Raw genomic sequence first — 23,783 nt, 5'->3', positions numbered from 1 at the left:
CTGACTTCTCCTTCCACACAGATCATTTCACCCAAGTGCACTTTTTGTCTGAAGTTGTTCCTGGGTTTTCCCATTGTTGTTCTTGGGATTGTGCCCTTTATTGAAAGTCTGAGGTATAATTATTTTATATTGCATATGAAGTGAGTTGGACTAGTAAGTTTCCAAAACAAAACATACTAAGATGGTTCTCTAATCCTTTTGCTTCTTTGTAGCAAAACACCAAAGGAACAAGAGGGTGAACTTGGATTTATTGAATTTATTAATCAAGACCTCATATAAATCATGGTTATGTATTAATACTGCTGGGGTGTTTGGGCATATAATATTAACTTGAGTAAATACTCAAATAACCACTTGATATTGAAATCTAGAACACGTAGATCTTTTCCCAGCTGAAGTTTATAGAGATTTAAGTAACAAACTATTTTTTTAAATAGCATAAAAATGTATTCTCAGGTTATATTGTACAATACAGTTTCTACATTCTTTAAATATCATTGTAACATACTGTTGCCATAGTTATGTAGGCATTTTTTTATTCTGCATGACCATGTAAATTGAAATCAACAGTATTCTATTATGTTTTATTATGCAGTCATTCCTGCCTGCCTTGTTTAAATGAATCCTGAAGAATATTCTTGACTGACATGTATATCCACATATAAAAATACATCTCTGTTAAAAATACATGTGCTGTATCTTTACCTAGAGGTAGCAGGCTGTCTGCAACGTGTATCAGCAGTGAGACACTAAGGAGTTTACTTATGATTGTTTCAAACAGTACTAAAGATATATCTAGAAAATTTTCAGTCTTCAGTCTCTGGAGTAAAGAAACGACACTTTTCATTGTCCTACCTGTCAGAGGTGGCAAATGGGGATTATGTCTCAGTATTTTTGCTCACTTTGGAGTCCAGCCTGCCTCAGGTAAATATCACAGATTTTGCCTGTAGGAAAATTATATCTTTCATTGTTTTCCTAGACTTGGAGAAGAAATAATTCGATAAGATGCCAAAGTGACATTTTGACGAGCTTAGCAGCAAGAAGAATACTTTCTTTCTAGTATATTGGAACTTATATCCTCATTTTTTAAAAGTAATTTATTTAATTTTTAAGAAGTAGCTTCTGCTGCTGGAGAAGTAACTACTTGAAATATAAGCCACATAAATGCAAAAAAAAAAAAATGGGAGAGCTCAACACAGTTGTTTTGTTTCTTGTTTTTCCTTAAATAATTGATGCTGAATAGTTTCTTTCAGAGTCTTGGGTAGTCTCTGAAAGTTACCTATGTGGTAAACATGCAAGACCAGGAGGCAATGGATAAGGCACAGATGGCGTTAGGGTTGGAGCTGCTGGGAAAAAAGCTGCAGCCTAAAGTCTATGTAGAGAGCAAGGACAGAAGTTCATTCTAGGAGAGGCTCTGCCAATACCTTTCTCTCACTGTGATCATTTCGTGTTCAAAGACTGCTACTGAGAGAGGAGGATGGTATAAAGTCTTCTCTTACCTATTCTAATCATTTCCTGATCCTTGCTCTACTGCCTTTTCATCTTTCTTCATCTGTTTTCTCCAGATGCAGATCTACTTAAGTGATTTCGGAGAATGTCTCCTCTGCCCCACTGAGCTTTCCCTTCTGCTTTTTGGATGAAGTGTTGATTTCACTCATTCAACACAGCTCTCAGTGACATACTAGCCAATGGGGGTTTAAAGCTTCACCCCCGTTGGTCAGCTGGAGCTTTTATTTTTTCTCTAAAACAGTCCTAGGAGACAGTCATATCTCTCCTGTGAGGTTTGCTTGGAGGTGATCTTGATGACCTTGTAGCCATGGTCACCCTATTTTGGCTAGGTCCATAAAAAGAGCCAAGGCATTGGCAACTCCACATTCGCCATGTTAGCTCACCAACATCGCTCCTGATGCTTTGGCACAGTCTCTCCCCGCGTCCCAGCAGTTCACTGGTAATATGACCCTTGAGGATACATTTTGTAAATGTGCATACCTTGTGAATGCTCATTTTGAGAACTCCGACTAGAGATGAAGAGCTGGATTGTATCCCTGGGGAAATAGACCATGCTGTAGTAAGAAACTGGGATTGACTGCCTATGTTTTAACAAAAGTAAAAAATAAAAAAAAAAAAAAAAAAAAGGGTTGGGGGGGGGAGAAAAAGCTGCAATCAATATAGTTCCAGGACCAAAAAGGACAAAGAAGAATAGGAAAGATGAACAGCATCAATAAAATGTTTGTTTAAAAACATACATTCTTGGTTTATTATCTTTTTTTATTCCTTTTTTGCTTCTCTTCTTAAATGAGAGCTCACTGCTGAATGCATGCTGAGTAAGCAGTAGTTCCTAAATATAGCTGGTTAGGAGAGAACAAAGAATTGGTAATTTTGAGTACTTTTCACAGAATAAAGTTGCCTTCAGAGTTTCCTAAAACCAATTCAGATTTTAATATGAATCAAATAATTAATCCTTTTTCCTATCCTAATGTTACTCTCAAGCCAAAGAAAATGAAACGCTATTTTAAATTTCTGAAGAGTCGTATTTTCTTTATCTGGAGACTGCCAAAGCAGTTACAGTGTCTTGAAGGTTGAATTTCCTAAGGAAAAGCTGTGTTGATTTGGAGACTAATCGACCCTGGAGGTCATTTGATAATGTTTGTTATGAAACAGCTAAGTTATTGTACACTGAACAGTTTGTGCTTACTTCTCCAGAGCACAGTCAGTATCTGCAGTTACTGTTAGAACTGCTTTCCTCACTGACACTTGCAAATCTGCCATTTGGAGAAGAGTTTTTATGTTAGCAATACCAAACAGCACCTCTTAACAAATATCTAGAGCTAAAGTAATTAACATGAGGCAAACTGAAACCTGTTTTTGGATGAACTTCAGATAATAAGCTCTTACATATCAGCTTATGTCCACCACAAGAGTGGAGAGTGTCCACCAGAAAAGAGAGAGAAGATGCCCACCCTTATGGGGCATTTCTGTGGTGTGAGCCATCTTAGTATTTTCTGCTGTATGTGCTTCTTTCTAGCACAGGCTTATCTGATACTGCCTACATTCTCTACTGATCCCAAACGTGGACTATGCCAATCCATCATTATCATCCTCTGGAGAGAGAGAGAAATATGACTCTGCTTGATGTTGGTGTTGGTGAACCAAAGATTTCAGTTTCAGCTGCATAGGGTGTATAGCAATACATTTAGAAGAATTCAATTTTATTTTATTTTATTTTTTTAAAAGCGAGTGAGAGAGAAACAGGAGAAAAGTAGCCTTTTCCCCAAATGTTTATCTTATGACTGAAATTGTGTGAATTCTCTCTATTTCTAACCTATTGGAAAAGTTGTTACTATTTTATTCTCTATTATTTTTATTGAGATAAAAATTTCATTAAATAGCGATATTTGTTTCACTTTTGTAGGCTTTATGCAGAATTACTCGTTGTTCACCCAGTGCTTTCCAGAGCGTCATTGAAAAAGTGGGATTAACAGCTGTACTGAATTCCTTGGCAATGGGAATATGCAAAATTCAGGAGTATATGCTCACCATGTTCTCTGCAATGTTGTCATGCGGGATTCATCTGCAGAGGCTGATTCAAGAAAAGGTTTGGTTTCAGATTAATAATATTCAATGGCATGGAATTTTACTAATGGAAAGCTAAAGTTGCCTGTGATAGTGCTTTTGTATTTTCAAAATGTTTAACTCAGTACCACTTAAGTATCTGAATAACTGGAAATTAGGAACAGATCTCTCAATTTTCTCAAAACTAGGAAATGCAGATTTAAAATCTTACTTGAGAAAAACATTTTAAAGGCTCAATAACGTCCTCCAGAAAATGCTACTTAAAGAAAAATACCATCTTTTTATGTAATACAGGTTATGTTGATCTTATATTTTTGTTTGTTGAAAATATAAATAACGAGATATATATAGTTTTTCTTGTTCTCTGATTCTCAAGAGCTGGTACTAATGGATATACAAATTGCTACGGCAGTTGAAATTCGATCAATTTAGAAAACTCTATCATGACCATAACTGATAATGGCACTAAGGAAAAGCAATAAAAAAAACAGTGAGTGCAGCTACTTGGGTGGAACACTTTTAGACATTTAAAAGAGAAAATGAGTGTCTTGAATGAATCTAAAGCTTTACTTTATCCTATCCTTAAACAACTTTGGCTAGGTTGTACATGAAATGTCTTGCATTTATAAATTAGCATTTAAATAACTGATGGTTTTCTTTTTAGTGTCACTGAATAAAGTTACTAGTTCTGATGTATGTGTAATATAATTTTTGGAAGAGATGTTTAAAAGCTTTCAACTTTAGTTGCCAAAATACTTCATGTTTGGAGAAATAGTGTTTAATTTTTGACAGTAATTCTGCACAATTCACAAACAAAAAAATCCATCTCTGCTGGGAGAGAATAAAAATTACAAAGAAAATAGGAACTGTAGCTCATGTTTTCATCAGACGTTCTGGTGAAGTGTGCTGTAACCTGACATTCATCTTGACTATAAAAATACATTAGGCTTTACTTGAGAGACATTCATTTGGTTTCTATAAATATTGTTTTAGCAATAATGTTTAAAGGAAAAAAAAGAATCTCCCGTCTTCCACCAATCTCTTCTTGCAGCCTGAAGTCAGTCATTCTCTTCCTAAAAGTCAGTCCTGTTCCTTGTCAGAAATTGTCAGTGTGCTTTTTGTAAATGCCTGTCATCTGGCCCTAAGCTTTCCACAGACACCACTCCAACAGCATCAACAGGTGGCAAATTGTCCCGTAACATCACAGTTTCTAACAGTGCGTCTTGGTGCGAGTTGGTGACATATTCAGAGAAGTCTGTTCAAAGAACATTCACTTAAACATTCGGAGAAAGACAGCAATGTGTAGCAAGCATATGGCTACAGCATGATGCTTTATGTGAAGAATTTGTTGTTTATGTAAGACTTGCATTGCTAAAAGGACTGCCTTTCTGATACGGGGGCTCTTAACTACTTGAATCAAATTTTTGACATATATAAAAATAATCAACTCTGAAGTTCTCCAAGCAGTTACAGAAAAAAATACGAAGTAATGGTTGAAACTCAGTGACTTTAAAATTGCTGCCAAATTATTAAAAAATTGTCATAAATGGTTTGTGACCAAGTATTTCAATTTTTTAGATTAGAAAATTGAAATACAGATAAATCTAGGTGTTCTTCTAACAGCATATGTGAAACTACTGACAGAAATTGGATTAGTACCCAAAGCTGTTACTGAAAAAATATTGCACGTTAAAAACTCTATTACAAAATGCTGACAAATAGGGTCTAGCCATTTTGCTTCCTCAAATTAGGTTGTAGGATTTTGGAAGTAGAAACCGTATTTCTATTGCTCTTGAACAGGATCTAAAAATATAAACCTTCTCCTGAATTGAGCCACCAGGCACTATCACATTACAAGCAATGCTTTATTGCTAAAAGCTGAATGTAATAATCGATGCACTTTTCAAGATTCTCTGAGCATGACACACAAGTCCCTCCTAATGAAAGAAGGGAAGAAGAAAAAGCAAATGCCTAGTGTCAGTCCCCAAGTACTTTGTCTTGTGTAGAATTCTTGTGTACTATAGCTTAAGCAGTAGAAGGACCTCAGAGCCATACAGAAGGTAAAGACAAATTTATGCCTGTCTTTTTAATAAAACTGCAAACCAATATATTAAATGATGCTTAAAGATACAAATTCAAGATAGAAAGAAGTTATTTTTTTTTGTGTATATTATCTAGAAACTCCCTTATCTTACAATTAATCAGCCTTTTTTTTTTTTTTTTTTTTTCTACTCTCTTCAAGAACAGGAATAAAACTAGTTATAAAATAGAAGCCAAAAGAATGAAAAGGAGAAATGCCATTCCTTGGTCACCCATACGAATATAAATCTTCATAGAATTACTATAGCTAAAAAGTGGAAATCATCCCTCTCTGATACAGAGCCTTTATATTTTAGTTTCTTGTCTTGAAATCTTGAAAACAAAAAAATCTGAAATGATGTTTTAAAATAAAGTGTGGAAAAGGAACTTGGAATTAAATATCTTTGACGAACTATAGCAGTAGATTTTTTTTTTTTAAAAAAAGGCTTTCATAGCTTTCATCTAACTCTCAAGTGTCACGTTTGAATGAGTGAAAAACAGATTTTGATAAGTTTGCAGAGAAACCATGGGTCCTGGGTGTGGATACTGATGGTAACTCCTTGTGCAAATCATACCTTCATGACTCAGCAGCATGAGTCCTCAAGATCATGGTGTCTCTTACTCCAGATTCTCCTGTACCACACTTCAGAATATGAGTGGTGAAAGCTAACAGACATGGGCTTTGCAAAAGGATTTTGTAACTTTGAATTATTTCTTATTGTTTTCTTCTTTTTTTTTCTTTAATTTATTGTTATTACATCACCAGAAAGAATCTCAGAACTATACCAAATCCACAGCCATAGTAAACATAGCAATACATTGTCACAGTTGCATTGTTTCTTTGCACAGTTAGACATAGTCTTTTTTTTTTTTTTTTTTTTATTTCGGTGATATCCAATTATGGCACTGAAAAATACACATTTATAGCATTGCTCTCATATTTCAGTTACCTTTCTCTCAATTCCTTGTCTTTCTCCTAAGTGTAGATAAGTAGCTACTTCTGTTGTTGACACTATTGCCAACATCAGTATGAATTAATGTGATATAAGTGTCTTTAACAAAATCTCTCTAACTTTTGACTTACAATATTATGGAGGTATTTGCGATTCATAGGAATCAAATTTGAAAATACAGAATACAACAAATAATTGCCAAAGCAATTTCAGAGTTTCCTCTGTAGTGAAATAGTGGTCTGTATTCCCCTTGTGCAATTAAAAAACTTAATTGCTTTTCATGATTTAGTTTGAATTGGCTTTGCAGCATTACCAAGAATATCAGTTACAAAATTATGATCTTGTTGCACTAGAGTGTGCTCAGTTGTAATGAAAGGTGTCCTTACCCTGCAGAATCTCCATGGATACATCAAACAGTTGCAAAGGAGGGAGGAACGATAGAACAGTGAAACAATTAATAATTAATGTATTAGTATTTCAGCAATTTTGGGCTTTTCTGATGTATTGAGTTCTGTAGGTTAGCAAAGATGTGCTGCAGATATTCTTTGGATAATCTATTGCTGTTTTGCAGTGCTCAGACCAGTAAAAAAATAAAAATAAAAATAAAAAATGTTGCCTGTATGTCTTAAGTCAGATCATTAGAGCATTCTCAGATGAGCTTGATGTAACTGATTTTAATTGACAATGTTGTTTTAACCCATGGTAACTCCAAGTAATAGCAAAATGTTCTTGCTTTCTAGAGGTGTCTAATCTTTCTACATATATGAGAACATCTTATTTCTGCTGAAATACACATATACTCTGAAAAACTATTAGCCTTCCTTTAAAATAAAGATGTTAAAATATAGTTAAGGCCAGATATTTTTTGTTTTGTAGTCCATTTTGGACATAGTACTGTAGATAGCATTTGCATGCTGCAGCTTTTGAGAGGTTGTACAGAGCAGCTTTTCACTGGGCCAGGCTCTCCTGGACAAAATTTATTTAGTTGTGTTTTATGGATTTTGTTTGCTTTGAGAATGGCATGAGAAGTATTAATACCCATACTAACAACAAATGCAAATAAAATTAGGAAAATTTAAATGGATACGGTGATAAAATACAATGTAATTAACCATTTTCCATAAGATAATATTAATGCTTTTGTGTTTATTCCCACCAAGGAATTTGTGACTACAATTACACGTTTATTTGAAAGTCCTTCAGCTTTCATAAGAGCAAAAGCCTTTCTGGTCCTGTTACAAGTTTTAATTAATAACAGGGAGATGTTGCTACTCAGTTGTCAAGCAAGGTAAGGTGTTACTGGAACTTAAAATTAGAGATGCAATGCTTATGTTCAAAGTTGTACCTGAACTACTTTAAATGTTTAGTATTTTTGAGTGAATGTATTAGGAATAAATTATTTTCTGTGCAATACAAATCCTTTTGTTTACAAGAATGTCAAGAAAAAAGTTCTCTCTTTTGTCATCAGGTGTTGATCGCTCACTAGGGGAAGCTACTTTGGCTTATAGGGAGAGCCTTCTAAAGGAACTCGTGGTCCTTGATAGCAATAGCAAGGAGCAGATTTTGCTTTGGGTGGGGAAAATAAATGCTGCATCAGTGAAGTGTTGCTGTGATGGGAATGCAAAATAAAATGGTCACATACCTTCCTCAGCTTGTGCTGGGGTATATTCGCTAGTCTCTTCAGTGTACGCACATTAAAAGTACGATAATGTTTCTTGGCTCTTTGTGATTTCTATAACATCCACTGAATTCTTGTGACTTTTACATGAAATATGTCATTTGTTCCAGTGTTTTTAAAATGCTTTGCAAGAAATGAAAGCTCTTAAATTAAATATGACTCAACAAGGGAATAGTTATTTGAAATTTTGGTGCAACAGTATTTCAGTATCAGATGAGAGGAAATGAGACTATTAGTATATAAATCATCACCATGTTCTGGGGGTGACTGGAAAAGTAAGATAGAAGAAATTTCCTTTGGTATTTATATCTTCTACTAGTCACTGTGAAGAAAAGCAAAATGTGGCATATTACAATTCAATAAAAAATGGGTCTAAAGTGGATTTGAAACTGAAGGCAAGAAAGGGTGAGATTTGTGGATAGCTGTAAATCTGTTTAGAGTAAATATAACTTCCTTATATCTTATATTGCTTTTTGAGAAGTATTAAGATGTATATTTGGAGCCAAAGGGATGGATTTGGAAGGAGTAGGTGAGTTATGCTATGAAACTGTCATGAGAGGACTTACTTGAGGCGGCAGTCATTCATTCTGTACCCTTTCACTCACATACAAATCTATAGACATCCCAACTTTTGTAGATTCTAGAGAATAAGTATTGATTACAAGTTTTACTGTTGTGCATCTTTTTGTACTTCTAGAAATGTTTTACCAGGTTGATGTGTGCTGGATAGGGTAGAATGTCTAATGACTTTTACAAGACTTTTTGAATGTTACAGTTTTTCAACGACTGTTACTTATATGCTTGTTCGAACATATAGCTACTGAGCTATGTATTTGGAGAAACATCTGACAGATGTCCTATACTGACAGTTACTATTTTTTTATTTATACCTAAGGTATATGTCAAGGAGAAGAACTTTAATGCATTTTATTGACTTTTTTTTTTTTTTTTTTTTTTAATGTATTTGTAACACTTTCCATTGAGCAGCCTTTCTGCAGGGAATGTGTTGTGAGTTTGGGCTGTTATTTTGTGTTGTGAATTCCATGCTGTGGTTTTGTGATGCTCCAGGCAGAGCAGATTAGGGACCAACATGTAACATGACCATTATGAAACATACTAGCTAAAACAACAGTTAAGCCTTATAGCAGCCTTACTGAACAGATAAACTGTTATTCTCAATTTGTTATGATTTCTTCATAACTTCTCTTCAGTGAACAGTTTATCTCTTGACAGGGTAGATCATCTAGATAAAAACCTTTCTCTTACATCCAGAACACAGGATGATTATAGTAGGATGAATAGGAAAAATGAGTCATTTTATGTGGAGACAGCTACTTTTGTAATATCCTGAACTTTGTAAGAATTCTTATTAAGCCTAGCTGAGATCATAGCTAGTCTTAAATTTATATGAACAGAAATTCAGCAGTGTATTTTAGTTAAATGTCTCATTTTGTGAGATAAAATACTTCAAAATTAATACTAATAAATTCAAACTTTCTAGTACAGCAAGGAAAAATCAGTTGGATAATTATTGAAAATGTTTGATATACTCCAGTTATTTTTATTAAGATGTTTGATCTGAGAAATATGAAAAGCATGTAGTAAAATGCGCATAATTTCTACTTACTGGCTTGCCTTTAGCAGTTGCAGTTAATGCCTGCAATGTGATTTTTATTGCTTCAGATTATAAAATCCGATTAAGATAGATGATAAAGATAGAATCACAGAATCATTTAGGTTGGAAAAGACCTCTAAGATCAAGTCCAATCGTTACCCTAGCACTGCTAAGTCAACCATGTCCCTCAGCACATCTGCATGTCTTTCAAATACCCACAGGTATGGGGACTCAGCCACTTCCCTGGGCAGCCTGTGCCAATGCCTCACAACCCTTTTAGTGAATATTTTTTTCCTAATATCCAAGCTAAACTTCCCCTGGTGCAATTTGAGGCCATTTCCTCTTGCTCTATTGCTTGTTGCTTGGGAGAAGAGACCGACACCGACCCTGATACAACTTCCTCTGAGATGGTCTAAAGGGTGATAAGGTCTCCCCGAGACTCCTTTTCTCTAGCTTAAATAACCCCAGTTCCCTGAGCTACTCAATATAATAATCAATGTCAGGCAATTTTTCAGTGTGCATCAGCTGAAGGACATGACGCAGATAATAAAACAGTCAGTAATGACTACCTGGAAGCAACACTGCATGGTCATTGGAAAAGGCTTTTATTTAGGTTAATAATCAAAATTACACATTTGCATACATTTTGGTGACTTTTTTAAAGAAAATGTTCTGAATCTTTTATAGTGTATTGTTAAATTATTAAATTAATTGTGGTGGGAGTAGGTAATTTGAAAGCTTTACAACAGATATCACTGAGAAAGTTCCATTAGGACTTTACTAAGTGCCTTGAGATCTGTGGATGAGAAGCATTTATATGTAATTTCAAATGTGAAATTCAAATGTGATTTTGAAGTGAATTTTTTTTCACACACTATTGATACAATTTACCTTTCTTTTCCTTTTATGTCTTTCATGGTAGTCAGTTAGATTATGAGTTACTATATACCTTTTGTTTTCTTATGTTCCATAGCCAGTGATAGAACTAGAGAAGGTAGGAGACATTTTTGTCTGTAATAGCACTTGTTTGCTTAAAACATGCAACTTGATTTCTTTTGCTAATTGCCCTGAATTTTCTGCTCTCCTTGTTTTCTCCATGATTGGCAGATGCAGGCTTTTTACTAATGAGGAGGGAACTTGGGGGATACATCATGAAGTTTTGTTGAGACTTATAATTTCACCATTTGTTGCACTATTAATTTCTGAATAGTATCACTGAATTGTTTTTTCTGGATCTCAGTGGTTCCAGAGAATTTTGTAGGTGAACAGAGACTATGCTGGAAATTAAACTTTATCCCTTCATGATTTATTTAAATGTCTTTTTCTACTGGCTGCAGAGATGGACACATGTATCAAGATTGGGTGGTGTTTCTGACAGCCCTTCACAGCAAGGGCCTGAATGTGCACAGCAGGACACTTATGGGACATTAGCCTCATACAGTGTGGTGCCACCCACATAGTGTAAATACTCCAGTGCAGCGCCCTGTGCAGGCTAGTGGTTCTCTGTGTGGTGACACTGCTGGAATGGGACAGCTTTGCTGATATGTGGTGCCCGTGGTGCCTCCAGCTTCGGAACTGGCTTGGGTGTTTTGCTATGGCACAAGTTATAAAATATTTTGCACTGTATACGAACACCAGTTGTCTAGAACTAACAGCTCTGGAAGAAGGTCATTGGGTAAATTAAGATATTAAATTAAGGGAATAACAGAAGCTCAGATGAGAGAGCGCACAAGGAGCAAAAAGTATGAAGAAAGGACGTTAAATATGGTACTGGTTAGCATGTTCAAGGGTGGAGTGATAGGGACTATAAGAAACGTTAGGAAAGCAATATGCATGTGGCTTCATGTAAGTGAAAGGAGAAAAAAGAAAAATTGAGACCTGTATTGCAAACGTAGAGATAGAGACTGAAGATAATCTCTAGTACAGAAACAATTTCCTTGTTTTATCTTAAAAATAGTTACACTAAGTTTGAAGACAAAACCAGGCATTTAAGGAAAAAAAGTTTAAACCCTTATTTCTATGTAGGTTAGGTACAAGGTAAACTGAAACATTCAATGCAGGACAAATTCAGTACCTGTGTTTTTAACATATACATCCATTTTGGGGCGTCATTATATGACTGGAAAAGAATAACAAAGTACTTTAAAAATAAAAAATGTCATGGGGAACAAAGTGTTCCAAGCACATAGTTGACTTCAGTAGCATGGAAGACTCTGGAACAAATACTGAAGGAAAAACTAGAGGGTGTGGGAGATAATCTTTTAGTAGAAATAATGGAAATAAACTGCTCTGTGCATTTGGTTTATGTAATAGCTGTATGCCTAACCTTCAGATGGTTATACTTGATGATCAAGACTACCTTTTTATTTCTGTTTTCTTGTACGCTTCATGATGTATATTAGAAAAGCATCTTTGACAGGCCATCATGAAAAAAGTAAAATATCTTTGGAGGGAGAATGTTATAATAATAATTTAAGGCGTAGACTATGACAGAACAGTATTTTTTTCTGTCTAATAGTAGTTGCCAGTCTACAGCTCAGTGACAATTTCGTCTGATCTTTTCTGTAGCTTTCTAGACAGCAGCCATTTGACTTCCCGCAAAACATTTCACAAATCAGTCTTTGTGGGTGAAAATGAAGAGATTTCTCATTTTATTTTTAAAAATTGTCTATCTGTGTTAAGTTCTTCCTCCTCCTTTCTCCCAGCTTTTATTGCTGAGAATGATGCCATATGGTATAGGGTATCCCTTTGGTCAGTTGGGGTCAGCTGTCCTGGCTGTGTCCTTCTCACAGCTCCTTGTGCTCCCCCAGCCTCCTTGATGGTGGGGCAGTGTGAGAAACAGAGGAGGCCTCGACGCTGTGTAAGCACAGCTCAGCAACAGTGAAAACCTGGGTGTGTTATCAACACATAAATCCTAAACATAGCACCACTATGATGAAGAAAATTAACTCCATCCCAGACAAAATCAGTACCACCATTGTTGTGATGACAACTCAAGATGGCACAATGTTGCTGTTCTTCTTTAAAAGCGTGGTTATTTTAAAGTAAGAACATTTTAGAAGTGTTGATATAATTGCTCTACGCATTTTTATTATTACTTATTAATGAACAAAAAGGAGGATTTTAACATTCCTTGTTTAAATAAGAAAAGCCTGATAAGTAAAAATGCAATATAAAGTAAAACTCTGGATTTTTCTACTAAAAATGTAGTAAAGGTATTAACAATTGCTAACAGATGCAGAGGGATTTTTTTTAATGTTCAAACTCAGTCCAAAATAGACATATGGAGTCTGTTCTTATGGGATGAACATGCCGTTTATTGTAAGACAGAGATGGATATAGAAGCTGAAATTCACTTATACGTGGTTAGCTACAACAGGCCTTTGCAACTCTAGGTTGAAAGTAGCAACATAGATTTGTTTGTCTGAATTACAGGCCAACTTATTCTAGCTATGTGCATTGTAAAGCAGCGTAGCTTTTAACCAAAATCTTTCTCTGCCAACTGTCCCAACCTCCCATATATTTTTAGTTTTAAAATCTTTTATATGCCCTCAGAAGAAAAGCTTTACCTGGAGACTTACTGCAATCTCAGGTCTCACATGGCCTATTGACCTTTTATGTCAAAGTTTGGCCCAGAAAAATAGTCATTTTGGCTAAGAAAAAGAACAGAAAATGTTCTTGCTCAGTCAAAATAGAAGAGGAAGGCAGGAAGGAACAATTACACAAGTTGGTGATTTGAGGAAAAAATCCAGCATGCTTTTATCAAACTTAAAAAAAAAAAAAAAGAGGGGTGAAGGGAAGATAGGGTTTGAATCTTCTAACTAGCATGATCCACCCAGTGTTGCAACTCTATAAAATAAATGATATATGTGTATTAAACATCCTTTAAAAACCCTCATCCTTTTATAGTAGCAGAGATTGACTAAAAATGAATTGGCGGGGTAAATGGACTGTATATGTCCTCAGAGAATGCAAGACTTGCTGTCATTTCCTGGCAGGCTCTCAGTCTCTGAACATAGTGTTCTGAAGAACCTCTTGTAGGGAGAAGACTGCTAGTGAGAGACCTCCTGCTTCAAGTTCGGTCATCTGTCAGGAGCTCATCCTAGCAGCATATATACTTCCCCCCGTCCCCCCACCCAATTCAGATGTTGGTAGAATTGTGGCTGAACGTTATAGATACCTAAAGCTGATTTTTAAGGATGTGAAGGTAAATGTCACTCATGTAAAGGAATAAATGAATTTTAGAAGATAGTTCATAAAGAGACCTTGAGAGTTGCAAAGTCAATCGCTTTGATCCAGGTTAAAGTTTCTATGTTTAATCTATCCTTAAAAAATACTTTTTTAACCATTGCTGAAAACTGGTAGATATTCTGTAACTTGTTTTTGCTAGCTGATCTAATTGTTAGGTATTCCTAACACATAAAAAATCTTGTTGTTTTCTCATTGAAATTTCAGTTCCACAGGTTGAGTACAGAAAACACAAAAAGCAATTTAGTCTCTTTCATTTTCTGTATATATGAAGATATCTTACCATTTCTCTGCTTAGTCTTCCAAATTTTAACTATATACTCGTTTTTCCTATTAGTCATTTTTATAAGCGAACAGTTCTTAAGTAGTAGATCTTAACTGTTATTATACATAACAGTTAACTCTCTGCAGTTCTCCCCTTTTTAATTCACTCTTCTTCGATATTTTTGTCAAAAAACATTTCTGTGTGTGTACAAGCTCACTGATATCCATATCAAGCAATATACAGATTTAAAGAATTTTCTAAATCAAACTTGTCTTCCTAGGCAGTGGTTTTATTACTCATCATGTGCAGCTTAATTTTAGTAACACCTGCATGTTTTTTCATGTATTGTTGTGTGCAAAATTTTTACTCCATTGTGCAGATCATCTCTGTGGTGGAAATATACATCTGCTACCATAAAAAAATGAGTTTGTGAGTCCTGCAGTTCTGTTCCATACACCCGAGGCAGGTTAAATAAGTTGATTATAATAAAAATAGGTACAAAAAGGGATCATACTAAAATACATTCTTAAAACCAGAGCATGGATTTCACTCACCAGTGACTGATGGTTCTGTGTGCCAGACCTCCCGGGAGTCTGAATATGAAACAAAGATGTCAATATTAGGCCCCTAAAGGAAGGACTGGCCCTTCTATCTATTCAAATGAGCATTTTAAAATCTTGCCTGAAGCATTCTGTTACAGGTTTATTATTAAAGCTTCTCCTTGTAAGTTAGCCAATGGCTAATAAATCAGTTACCATAGTTTACCATGAAAAATGTCATTCTGCAGAACAGCATAATTATACAGCACTTGTCAGTTAGAATGGAAGCACTGAGTTTGTCTTGAGAAATCTTGAACTTCAAACTTCCAGAGAAAAGTATAAGGCTAGTTAGACTTTTATTTCTTTCTCTATGTCCATTCTTAGTAGTGCTAACATTTGGATAGGTTGTAGTATGAATAATGTTGTATGGTGTTTCTTGATTGAAAGACTGATCACTTGTTACATTGACTTAAATTATTCTGCTTCTTGAAATTCTTGCATGTTGGAAAAGACTGTCTTTAGTTTTTGCTAATATTGCATATATTGGTCATATGTTTCAAAATAAAGTGGATTTAAAATTTACTCTTTCCTTAATGGATTCACTCCTTATGTCATATCTTCATTTAAACTAGTAAAGCTGCACTTACAGTATCTTAAGGGTTGTTTTTCCTGTTGTTCCTTGGCACAGTCATTTGTGTTATATTAAAATTTGATTTATTTGAAAGGGAAAATCCAAATTTTCAACAAAAATTACAGAGTCAGCACTAATATATTCTCCTGATTGTAACCTCGGGTACTAGAAATTCCATCTTTAGTAATATTTTTGAGATCACAGTATAATTTTTTTGTTATGAGAGGTAATGTTTTGCACTTGTTTAAATGCAGACTTGTTATGTATATTGAAAGAGACAGCAGAAAGACCACACCAGGAAAAGAGCAGCAAAGCAGCAATGAATACCTGTCAAAATGCCTGGATCTTCTCATCTATCACATTGTGCAGGAGCTGCCAGGAATTCTAGGTAAATTGAGTTGGTTAACTGAAAAAATCTTACCTTTGCTTACTCCCTTGAGAAGCACTTAAATACCTCCTTAAATATACAGGTGGAAAGATTGTGTTTTCTGATCATATAAAGTTTGGATGTTATCGGCTTGATGAAGTTTCTTAGTCATGTCATGATCAGATATTTTGTATTGGAACCTTGATTGCCAGAATCAACTCAGTCAGGGAAGAGGCCCAATTGTACATGAAGTTTTATCAATGTTCTAAAGATATTCCAAAGATTGGAAATTATAAAAACGAACTTACCTTATAAAGCACAGAGGAAGGAGAGATCTAACACAGCATATCCACGAGTATGTGTTAATCATTTATGGTTAAATATGTATGCTGAGTACTTGTTTGAGGTAATTTTTCTGGGATATTTCAGCCTAGATACTTGAATATTTATAGATAATCTGAAATTGATCTCTTTATGCAGAACAAAAGATGGAAAGATTTTCTCTGAGAGAGCATCAGTGCTACCTTGCTCCATCCCTCATACTTAGGAATAAAAACTTGACATTCCAGCAAAGGAGCTGTTGTTCGAAGTATATGCATTTGGCCAATTTTATGCATATCTGCACTAGTATTTGAGTCTCTGGAACAATAAACAGCTACTTTGTATTGGTCATATATGTTCAAATAGAAATTTGCTTGGGTATAGCAGCTTAAGTCCTGTCAACATTGAATATGCTCTAACATGTCATAGAGCATACAGAACAGTGAAAGACGTGTGCAAATATGACAAAACCTGCAAATTGCAGGGCATAATTTTGACTCATTGGGCGACTAGAGAAGAAGCTGGAGTAGAAAAATGTCAACTCAAGAATCTGGAGAATCAGTGAAGAGAAAGTGATGAAACAAGATGAGTATTTTGAGTGTATAGACAAAAGTAATACAATCTTGAAAAAATTAATGAGGATCTGTTGGCAAGATTTGAACATCAGGTTGATATTGAATAAAATAAATGTCACAGAAGTAACCCCAGATGAATAGGAGTGGTGAGACTGTCTTTCCTGGAAAAAGCTGTGCTGTATGATGTATGAGGAAAGATTAGTTTTTTATTTAAAAGAATGAATTTATAAGGAAGGAAAGAGGGAAGGAGGATGAAGGAGGGAGGAAAGAAAGAGAAGAGAAAAGGAGGAAGAAGAAGAAGAAGAAGAAGAAGAAGAAAAGGAGAAGTGGAGATAAGAAGGAAGGAACTGAGTGGAGGGAATGGGAGGAAGTAAAGAAGGAATGGAAAAGGGGTGGGGAAAAGGATGGAGAGAAGGAAAGAGGGGAAAGGAGGAAGACAAAAGGAATGAAGGAGTACATATGAGATTAGTGTGGCCAGTCTGAATAATTGTCATTAAAATGCTTATTAAAGCTGGTGGGTGAGATCTCCCACAAAACAGAAGAAAACTAAATAGGAACACAAGGAAGGAAATGCTGAGAGTCTTCAAGAAAGAAATTGAGTAAACCCAGCCATGATTGTGCATGGCTTATAATTAAATGATAAAAAAAATCCTAACTTTATTTTCTTATGAGATTACATCTTATTTATGTTTCATCTTTTGCATTACTGCTAGAATATTGGAAATGAAATAGTAGCACTGCAAAGGTCAGTAGATCGAATGATCATACTGCTATTTTAAAAAACTTTACATCCTATGAGAATGCAGTTTTTTGCCTTGTTGAAAACAGCTGATACCCCCCCCCCCCTTTTTTTTTAACTTTTCTAACTAATCAGGTTCATATATTGGGCATATTGTAGGATTTGGAATTCTCAAGCTATAAATGTTTTGAGGCAGAAATTCACCTTCTACCATCTATGTATGCTATATGCAACTAATGCAGTAGGCTCCGATATTTTCTCAGAACTTGTAAGTTCTCAAAATCAAAAATATTGTTACTATCATTATAAAAAAAAATCTGTTTCTTTAATAAAGATATTTGTGTTTTGATTGTTTTTATTGAGATTAAGTTTTCTGTCTGTATCTGTCAGAAGGCTTTTTCTTTTTATTGCTCTGAGTATGATGAAGGATTATGTTCTGCTTGAGGAGGTAACAGTTATGAGCTTGTAGAAAAAATGACAAGAACAGCCAGGTGGAACAGTTAAAAACAGTTTAACTGTTGATTGAGAATTAATCCTAGCTGGTTTTTAATATGCACTTATTTAAGGTCCTTACTGATCCCATCTTCTTCCACCAGATGTAGCTATAAACCAAAGAGATTAACAAGTTGTAGAAACTGCCATTAAAGGTACATTTAAAGAAATGAAATCAAATGATAATCTTGTGGATAAATTTTAAAGTTTTTAGTTGCTGCAGGTAACAAAGTAATCTTATTCAGGTATGTTTAATATTTAACCTCTCTCTAGAAGATAAGTATAATTTGCTTATATCACACTAAGAATTGAAACAACTGCATCTATTTATCAACAAATTGACGGAAGTGGTGATTATGTAAGACAAATATATAGAAAGAGAGTGGAGGGTTCATCTGATCATTTGTTAATCACAGAGAGGTCTTGTTGAATTACAGTTTTGTTAGTAATTCTAAGCAAAAATGCTTTGATGGAAATACATTTTTTTTTATGTATTTGGAGAGTTTTAGGCAACACTTTCCTGAGCAGTGTAATGATTCAAATCTTTAAGGATAAGTATTTTTACAATGTAATTTAGTGCCTGTCTCTGTCATTCTGCTTATATTGAAAACTGAACTCCACGGGAGCAGAGGAAAAGTATTGCTACTTTTCATCACGAGTAAACTCTGTGACTTACTTTTAAAGGAAGGGCCTGTTCTGGCATGAAAACCATATAAAATACTGAATCATGTCCTTTATTTGTTTAATAGTTATGTGATTTCCCTTTTACAGTTTTGTGTAGCTCTCTTGTTAGTGAAAACATACAGTAAGTGTTTTTTAAAGACAGGATTTGGCTTACAACATTTCAGGCTAAAAGGACCGGATTTTCTTTCTTTGCATATGACTTTTCTCTTACTTCTTCTTTTCTTTATTCCATGCAGAAGTGGTCATGGATTTCTGAGACAATAACATAACACAAATTCAGCATAATGTTCCTTGGTTTTTATATCTGTCTTCTGAAGTTTGAATTACTATTCTCACTACTGAAATCAGAATTTTGTTCCCTCACTGTTGTGTCTGAGGTTTGTTATGGACTAAGTTCTCTCACTGACCTGCTGCTACCTCTTTCTATGAGATCATGAGAAGTCCTGTTTCTTTAGTTATCTTATGTCATGGTTAAATTTGTGTGTATGTGTGTTCAGCTGGTGGAAGGCTTTTGAGGAAGCAGGGAACATTGCTTGTTTCTTTCTTCTGGTGGTACTATTGCCGCAGGAAAAATACACTCCTTGAGTACTATGTCACCAAATTAGGGTGAAGCTCTTGATGAGCTCTAGTGATAGGACAAGCAGTAATAACTTTAAACTAAAAGAGGGAAGATTTATTCTTTACTCTGAGGGTGGCAAGGCACTGGCACAGGCTGCCCAGAGAAGCTGTGGATGCCCCATCTCTGGAGGTGTCCAAGGCCAGGCTGGATGGGGCTTTGGACAGCCTGGTCTGGTGGGAGGTGTCCCTGCCCATGGCAGGGGGCTGGGTGATCTTTAAGGTCCCTTCCCACACAAACCATTCTGTGATTCCATGTATCTGTAGCTGGAGCAGGAAATTGGCCTGTTTGAAAACAAAATAGGAGATAAAAGTTATGGATTAGTTTTTTGTTTGTTTGTTTGTTTTTTTCCTCATCATGCACTCAACATGACCACTACTTTGAACAGGAGGGAGAAGATAGGATTGCAGTGAGGATACTGGAACAGAGATGCTTTATATGTCATTTTGTGCTGTTTAGTAAACGAGTTATGTTAGATCTGTCTGAAATGTTGTTTTCTGTAGGTGACATTCTCAATGCCTTAACTAATGTCTCTGGACGCAAACACCCATCAACACTTCAGGCCAAACAGCTGAAGATGTGCCTTCCCATAATGCCTGTAGTGCTTCATCTTGTGACATCCCAGGTACATTTTTTTTCAAAAATTTTAAACGAAGTACAAACTCTTACAGTTTCCCAAAATCCAACTTCTGCTGCTTAAATGATCAAATAGATCCTTTCTTAATGTATAATTAAGTTGATGGGTATTTGACCTAAGTAGCAGCATTAAAGATGTAAACCTTACTTTTGCATATGGTAGGACAGCTGTAATGATAAATACATATTTTGCCTTCTTTTTCAACATGGGTGTGAAAAAATGTTTTACTTTTTCTGGTCATAAGATATGCAGTTACTGTAACTTCTAAAACTTTTGCTAAATTCAAATAGGTATTTCGTCCCAAGATAGTCACAGAGGACTTTCTTTTCAACTATGGGACCTTACTTGTGAGTATAACCATCTAAGTTAAATCTTGTCTGCAAAAAATACATACACATAAAATTTGGGGGATTATTTTAATGCAATGAAATTACATTACATTTATAAATTAGAGAGAGGTCTTTATTCTGAATTTAATTGTTTTAGTTCTGATTTTGGATTATCATCAATGGCGTGAAATTCGACAAAGATAAATGCCTGGTTCTGCACCTGGGACGGAGTAATGCAGGACACAGGTACAGGCTGGAGAGCAGCTCTCCAGAAAGGTATCTGGGGGTGCTGGTCAACAGCAGGCTCAACATGAGCCTGCAGTGTGCCCTGGCAGCCAAGAGGGCAAACTGTATTTTCGGGTGCATTAAACACAGCAAAGCCACCTGGTCAAAAGAGGTGATTCTCCTGCTATATTTAGCATTAGTGCAGTCTCACCTTGGATATTGCATGCAGAGGAGGGTAACAAAGCTGGTAAAAGGATTGGAAGGCATGTCCTATGAGGAGAGGCTGAGGACACTTGGGTTATCTAGTCTGGAGAAGAGGTAACCTTATGGCTCCCTACAACTCCCTGAGGATGGGAAGTGCAGAGGGAGGTGCTGGTCTTTGCTCCCTGGTCACTGATGACAGGACGTGAGGGAACAGCACAAAGCTGCACCAGCAAGGTTCAGACTGAACATTGCAAAAAATGGCTTTACCATGGGGGTGGTCAAACACTGGAACAGGGCTCCTTGTGAAGGTTGTTGATGTCCCATGCCTGTTGGTGTTCATCAGGCATTTGGACAATGTCCTCAATAATGTGCTTTAACAATATGCTTGGTTATAAAGTGGTGAGGCAGTTGGACTTGATGTTTGCAGGTCCCTTCCAACGGAACTGTTCTGTTCTACGCATTTTGTTCTACTCAAAACTATATATATTCTATAGCAATCTATTGAGTTGAAGGGAAAATACGCTATCTTGTATTCAAGTATACTCTGCATATATATGATATATTTTGAATTACTTGTGTACTTTATTTTACCTCTGAGTTAGGTTTACCTCTGAGTTGCACCCAGTATTCTTTATAGAATTTTTGCTGAAGCCCTGACTAGAAGTTAAATATAAATTAAAGTTACCAGTACTTCTACATTGTATTTAGTTGATGAAAAGCTGAGTATTATAAGCTACAGAGATATTTGTCTTGTAACATCTATAAATAATTTATGATATTAATGATTTTAAATGAACTTTTAACTGTCCCATAATATAGCACAGTTAAAATGAAGTATTACTATTGTAATATAATTTCCATATATTGAAGCTGTTGTTTCTGCTGAATGAGGAAAAAGCTCATTTGTAAAGTTGTGTAGCAGAGTTAAGGAAATACTTTTAAGTCCATGTGTTCATAAATGACAGTTATGTATTGATTTCCGCAATTGCATGTAGAAGAAATGCTTCACCACAGACAACTAGATTAAATTTTACTGTTCAGATTCACTTCTCTTTCTCCTTTGACTTTTGATTCCAAGAAAAAGTGGGTGTAATTTAGGTCTCCTAGTCAGTGATTGAGAAGAAAGTGTCCTCAAAATATCTGTAGAAAAATTCACATTACAATAAAGAGAATAGGATGTTGGATTACAAAATATTTTATCTCTTTGAAGTAGCCAGTGGCTTTATTAATGGTTTTGGATCAACCATCTAAAAGGTGAAATTCTTTAGTCAACAGTATAGGTACAGGAGGCCAGGTACAACATAGGTTCTCTGTTGACTTTCCTCCAAATAACTTGAACTACTGACTGAGGACATCAGGCTGGTTATATTACCACACCTTTTGTCTCAGATCAAGGAGGGGAAGATTACTTAACTGATTTTTTCTCATCTCTTGTCCTTCTATGTCTATCGAACGAGGCAGTTCAGGAACTTAAATATGCTATTTCAATTTATGCATAAAAAGTGCAGGGAAGTAGTATATCTGAAAAATGAATATCAAAATAGACTCTATTTTATGTAACTGTGTTATGATATGACTAATGTAATTACTTCTTGAAGAGTAACAATCCATTCTACCAGGGAACAGTCTACTCTGGATTTTTTTTGTTTAGCAACATTCCCAGTGGCATCCGCAAAGGGCCATTTGATCATCGGCTTGTACTTTTTCAAAGTATTGCGCTATAATTGAGGCCTCTAAGACTTGAGCAAGCCAGTCCTTCAGGTTTTTTGTTGTTGTTATTTTGTTTTCTGATTTATTCTGAAATCTTACTCTTTATAATGAAAAATGATTAGGAGTGGAAAGTTGCGTGCTTGGTATCGGGAAAGAAAAAAGTAGTTATTTTCCTGTAACTGTTGTTCATTGAGAAATATATTTTTTTTCCTGCTGCTTTGAAGTTATTTCTGTCATCACAGTAATTCTCAGTGCTCCTGTGAAAAGAAATTGAGAGGGAGTTGGGACAGTCCTTTCATGTTTTCAGCTGTAAAAAGAAAGACAAGGAAAAGACAGGCTGTGCCCCAGAGGCACAGCTAATAGTAGGCTCCCAGTGGTATGAAATGGGTGCATGCTCACCTGCAGTGGAATACACACACCCTCCATTGCTCAAAAACCAACAGTGTATACATACATCTCCTTCTTGTGTTTCCAACAGAAAATTAAGGAAATAAGCAATAGTGGCCAGAACAATTTATGCATGAGCTATATTGATTTTTCTAGATTAGTCTTGACGCTATGGTTATGTGTGAAACTGTCTTAAATGAGCAAACAAAATAATTTGCTCTCTTCCAAAACAAATCAATTGGATTATAACTGTAATTTTCTTCAAATGATCAGGAAGGTAAAACACCTGTTTTTTTTAATAGAAACAATTGCTTTTTATGACTGCCTCTGAGATACTTTTAGATTATGAAATATACAACTAACTTCTACCTGAATTTCTGATTAGAGAAGGAACCTTTAGCTGTTTCTCACATACTGTGGAAAAGTAACCCATGTAGGCACTTCTGCCAATTTAATATGTAATAATAAAGCTGTAATTGATAAAGCAATATGAAACAAGTGTTTCAAAGCATTTTCTTAATGCTTTACATCATATAAATATATAAGGATGTGTGCACATTGAAAATCAGATGTTATCCATGATATGTTCTCTGTATGTTAAATCAGCAAATAAAAACATATAATAAATTTGGCTGAGAAGTTTTCCTTCTCTAGCAAGTGCCATTAACGTGTCTTTTGCATACCCTGTGAAATAAACAGCTATGCATAAAAGTGGAAGCAAAAGAGTGAAATCAAGATTAGAAGGCAAAAGAATAGTGGGTGTACATGTACAATATTTACTTAGCCGAGATTATTAATACTTCATTGTTCCTGTTCCTCCAAATGATGAGTTATTTAAGTGATTTAGTAGAAGGCTATGCCTGTTTGTATGCACTCCTGTGCATAAGTGTATCCATAGTGTTGCGTAGAAGGCATG

At 35.4% G+C, this 23,783-nt stretch overlaps 1 protein-coding gene across 6 annotated transcripts in view; it reads left to right on the top strand.

The window, feature by feature from the left end:
* The window catches only part of ULK4 (unc-51 like kinase 4), a 240,376-nt gene that overhangs the window by 63,342 nt on the left and 153,251 nt on the right, over window positions 1-23,783 (top strand). For all 6 annotated transcript variants that reach the window (XM_035316467.1, XM_035316466.1, XM_035316465.1 and 3 more), the window contains exons 21-25: window positions 3,413-3,595; window positions 7,766-7,893; window positions 15,836-15,969; window positions 19,879-20,000; window positions 20,303-20,359. In XM_035316467.1, the coding sequence (XP_035172358.1) occupies window positions 3,413-3,595; window positions 7,766-7,893; window positions 15,836-15,969; window positions 19,879-20,000; window positions 20,303-20,359 (624 nt within the window). The remainder of the gene's footprint in view (window positions 1-3,412; window positions 3,596-7,765; window positions 7,894-15,835; window positions 15,970-19,878; window positions 20,001-20,302; window positions 20,360-23,783) is intronic.

This window comes from Oxyura jamaicensis, chromosome 2 (assembly GCF_011077185.1).
Source record: "Oxyura jamaicensis isolate SHBP4307 breed ruddy duck chromosome 2, BPBGC_Ojam_1.0, whole genome shotgun sequence".
NCBI classification, from domain to species: Eukaryota; Metazoa; Chordata; class Aves; order Anseriformes; family Anatidae; genus Oxyura; species Oxyura jamaicensis.
Note: the sequence above shows the minus strand (reverse complement) of the source record. Positions and strands in the feature narration are given on the sequence as shown.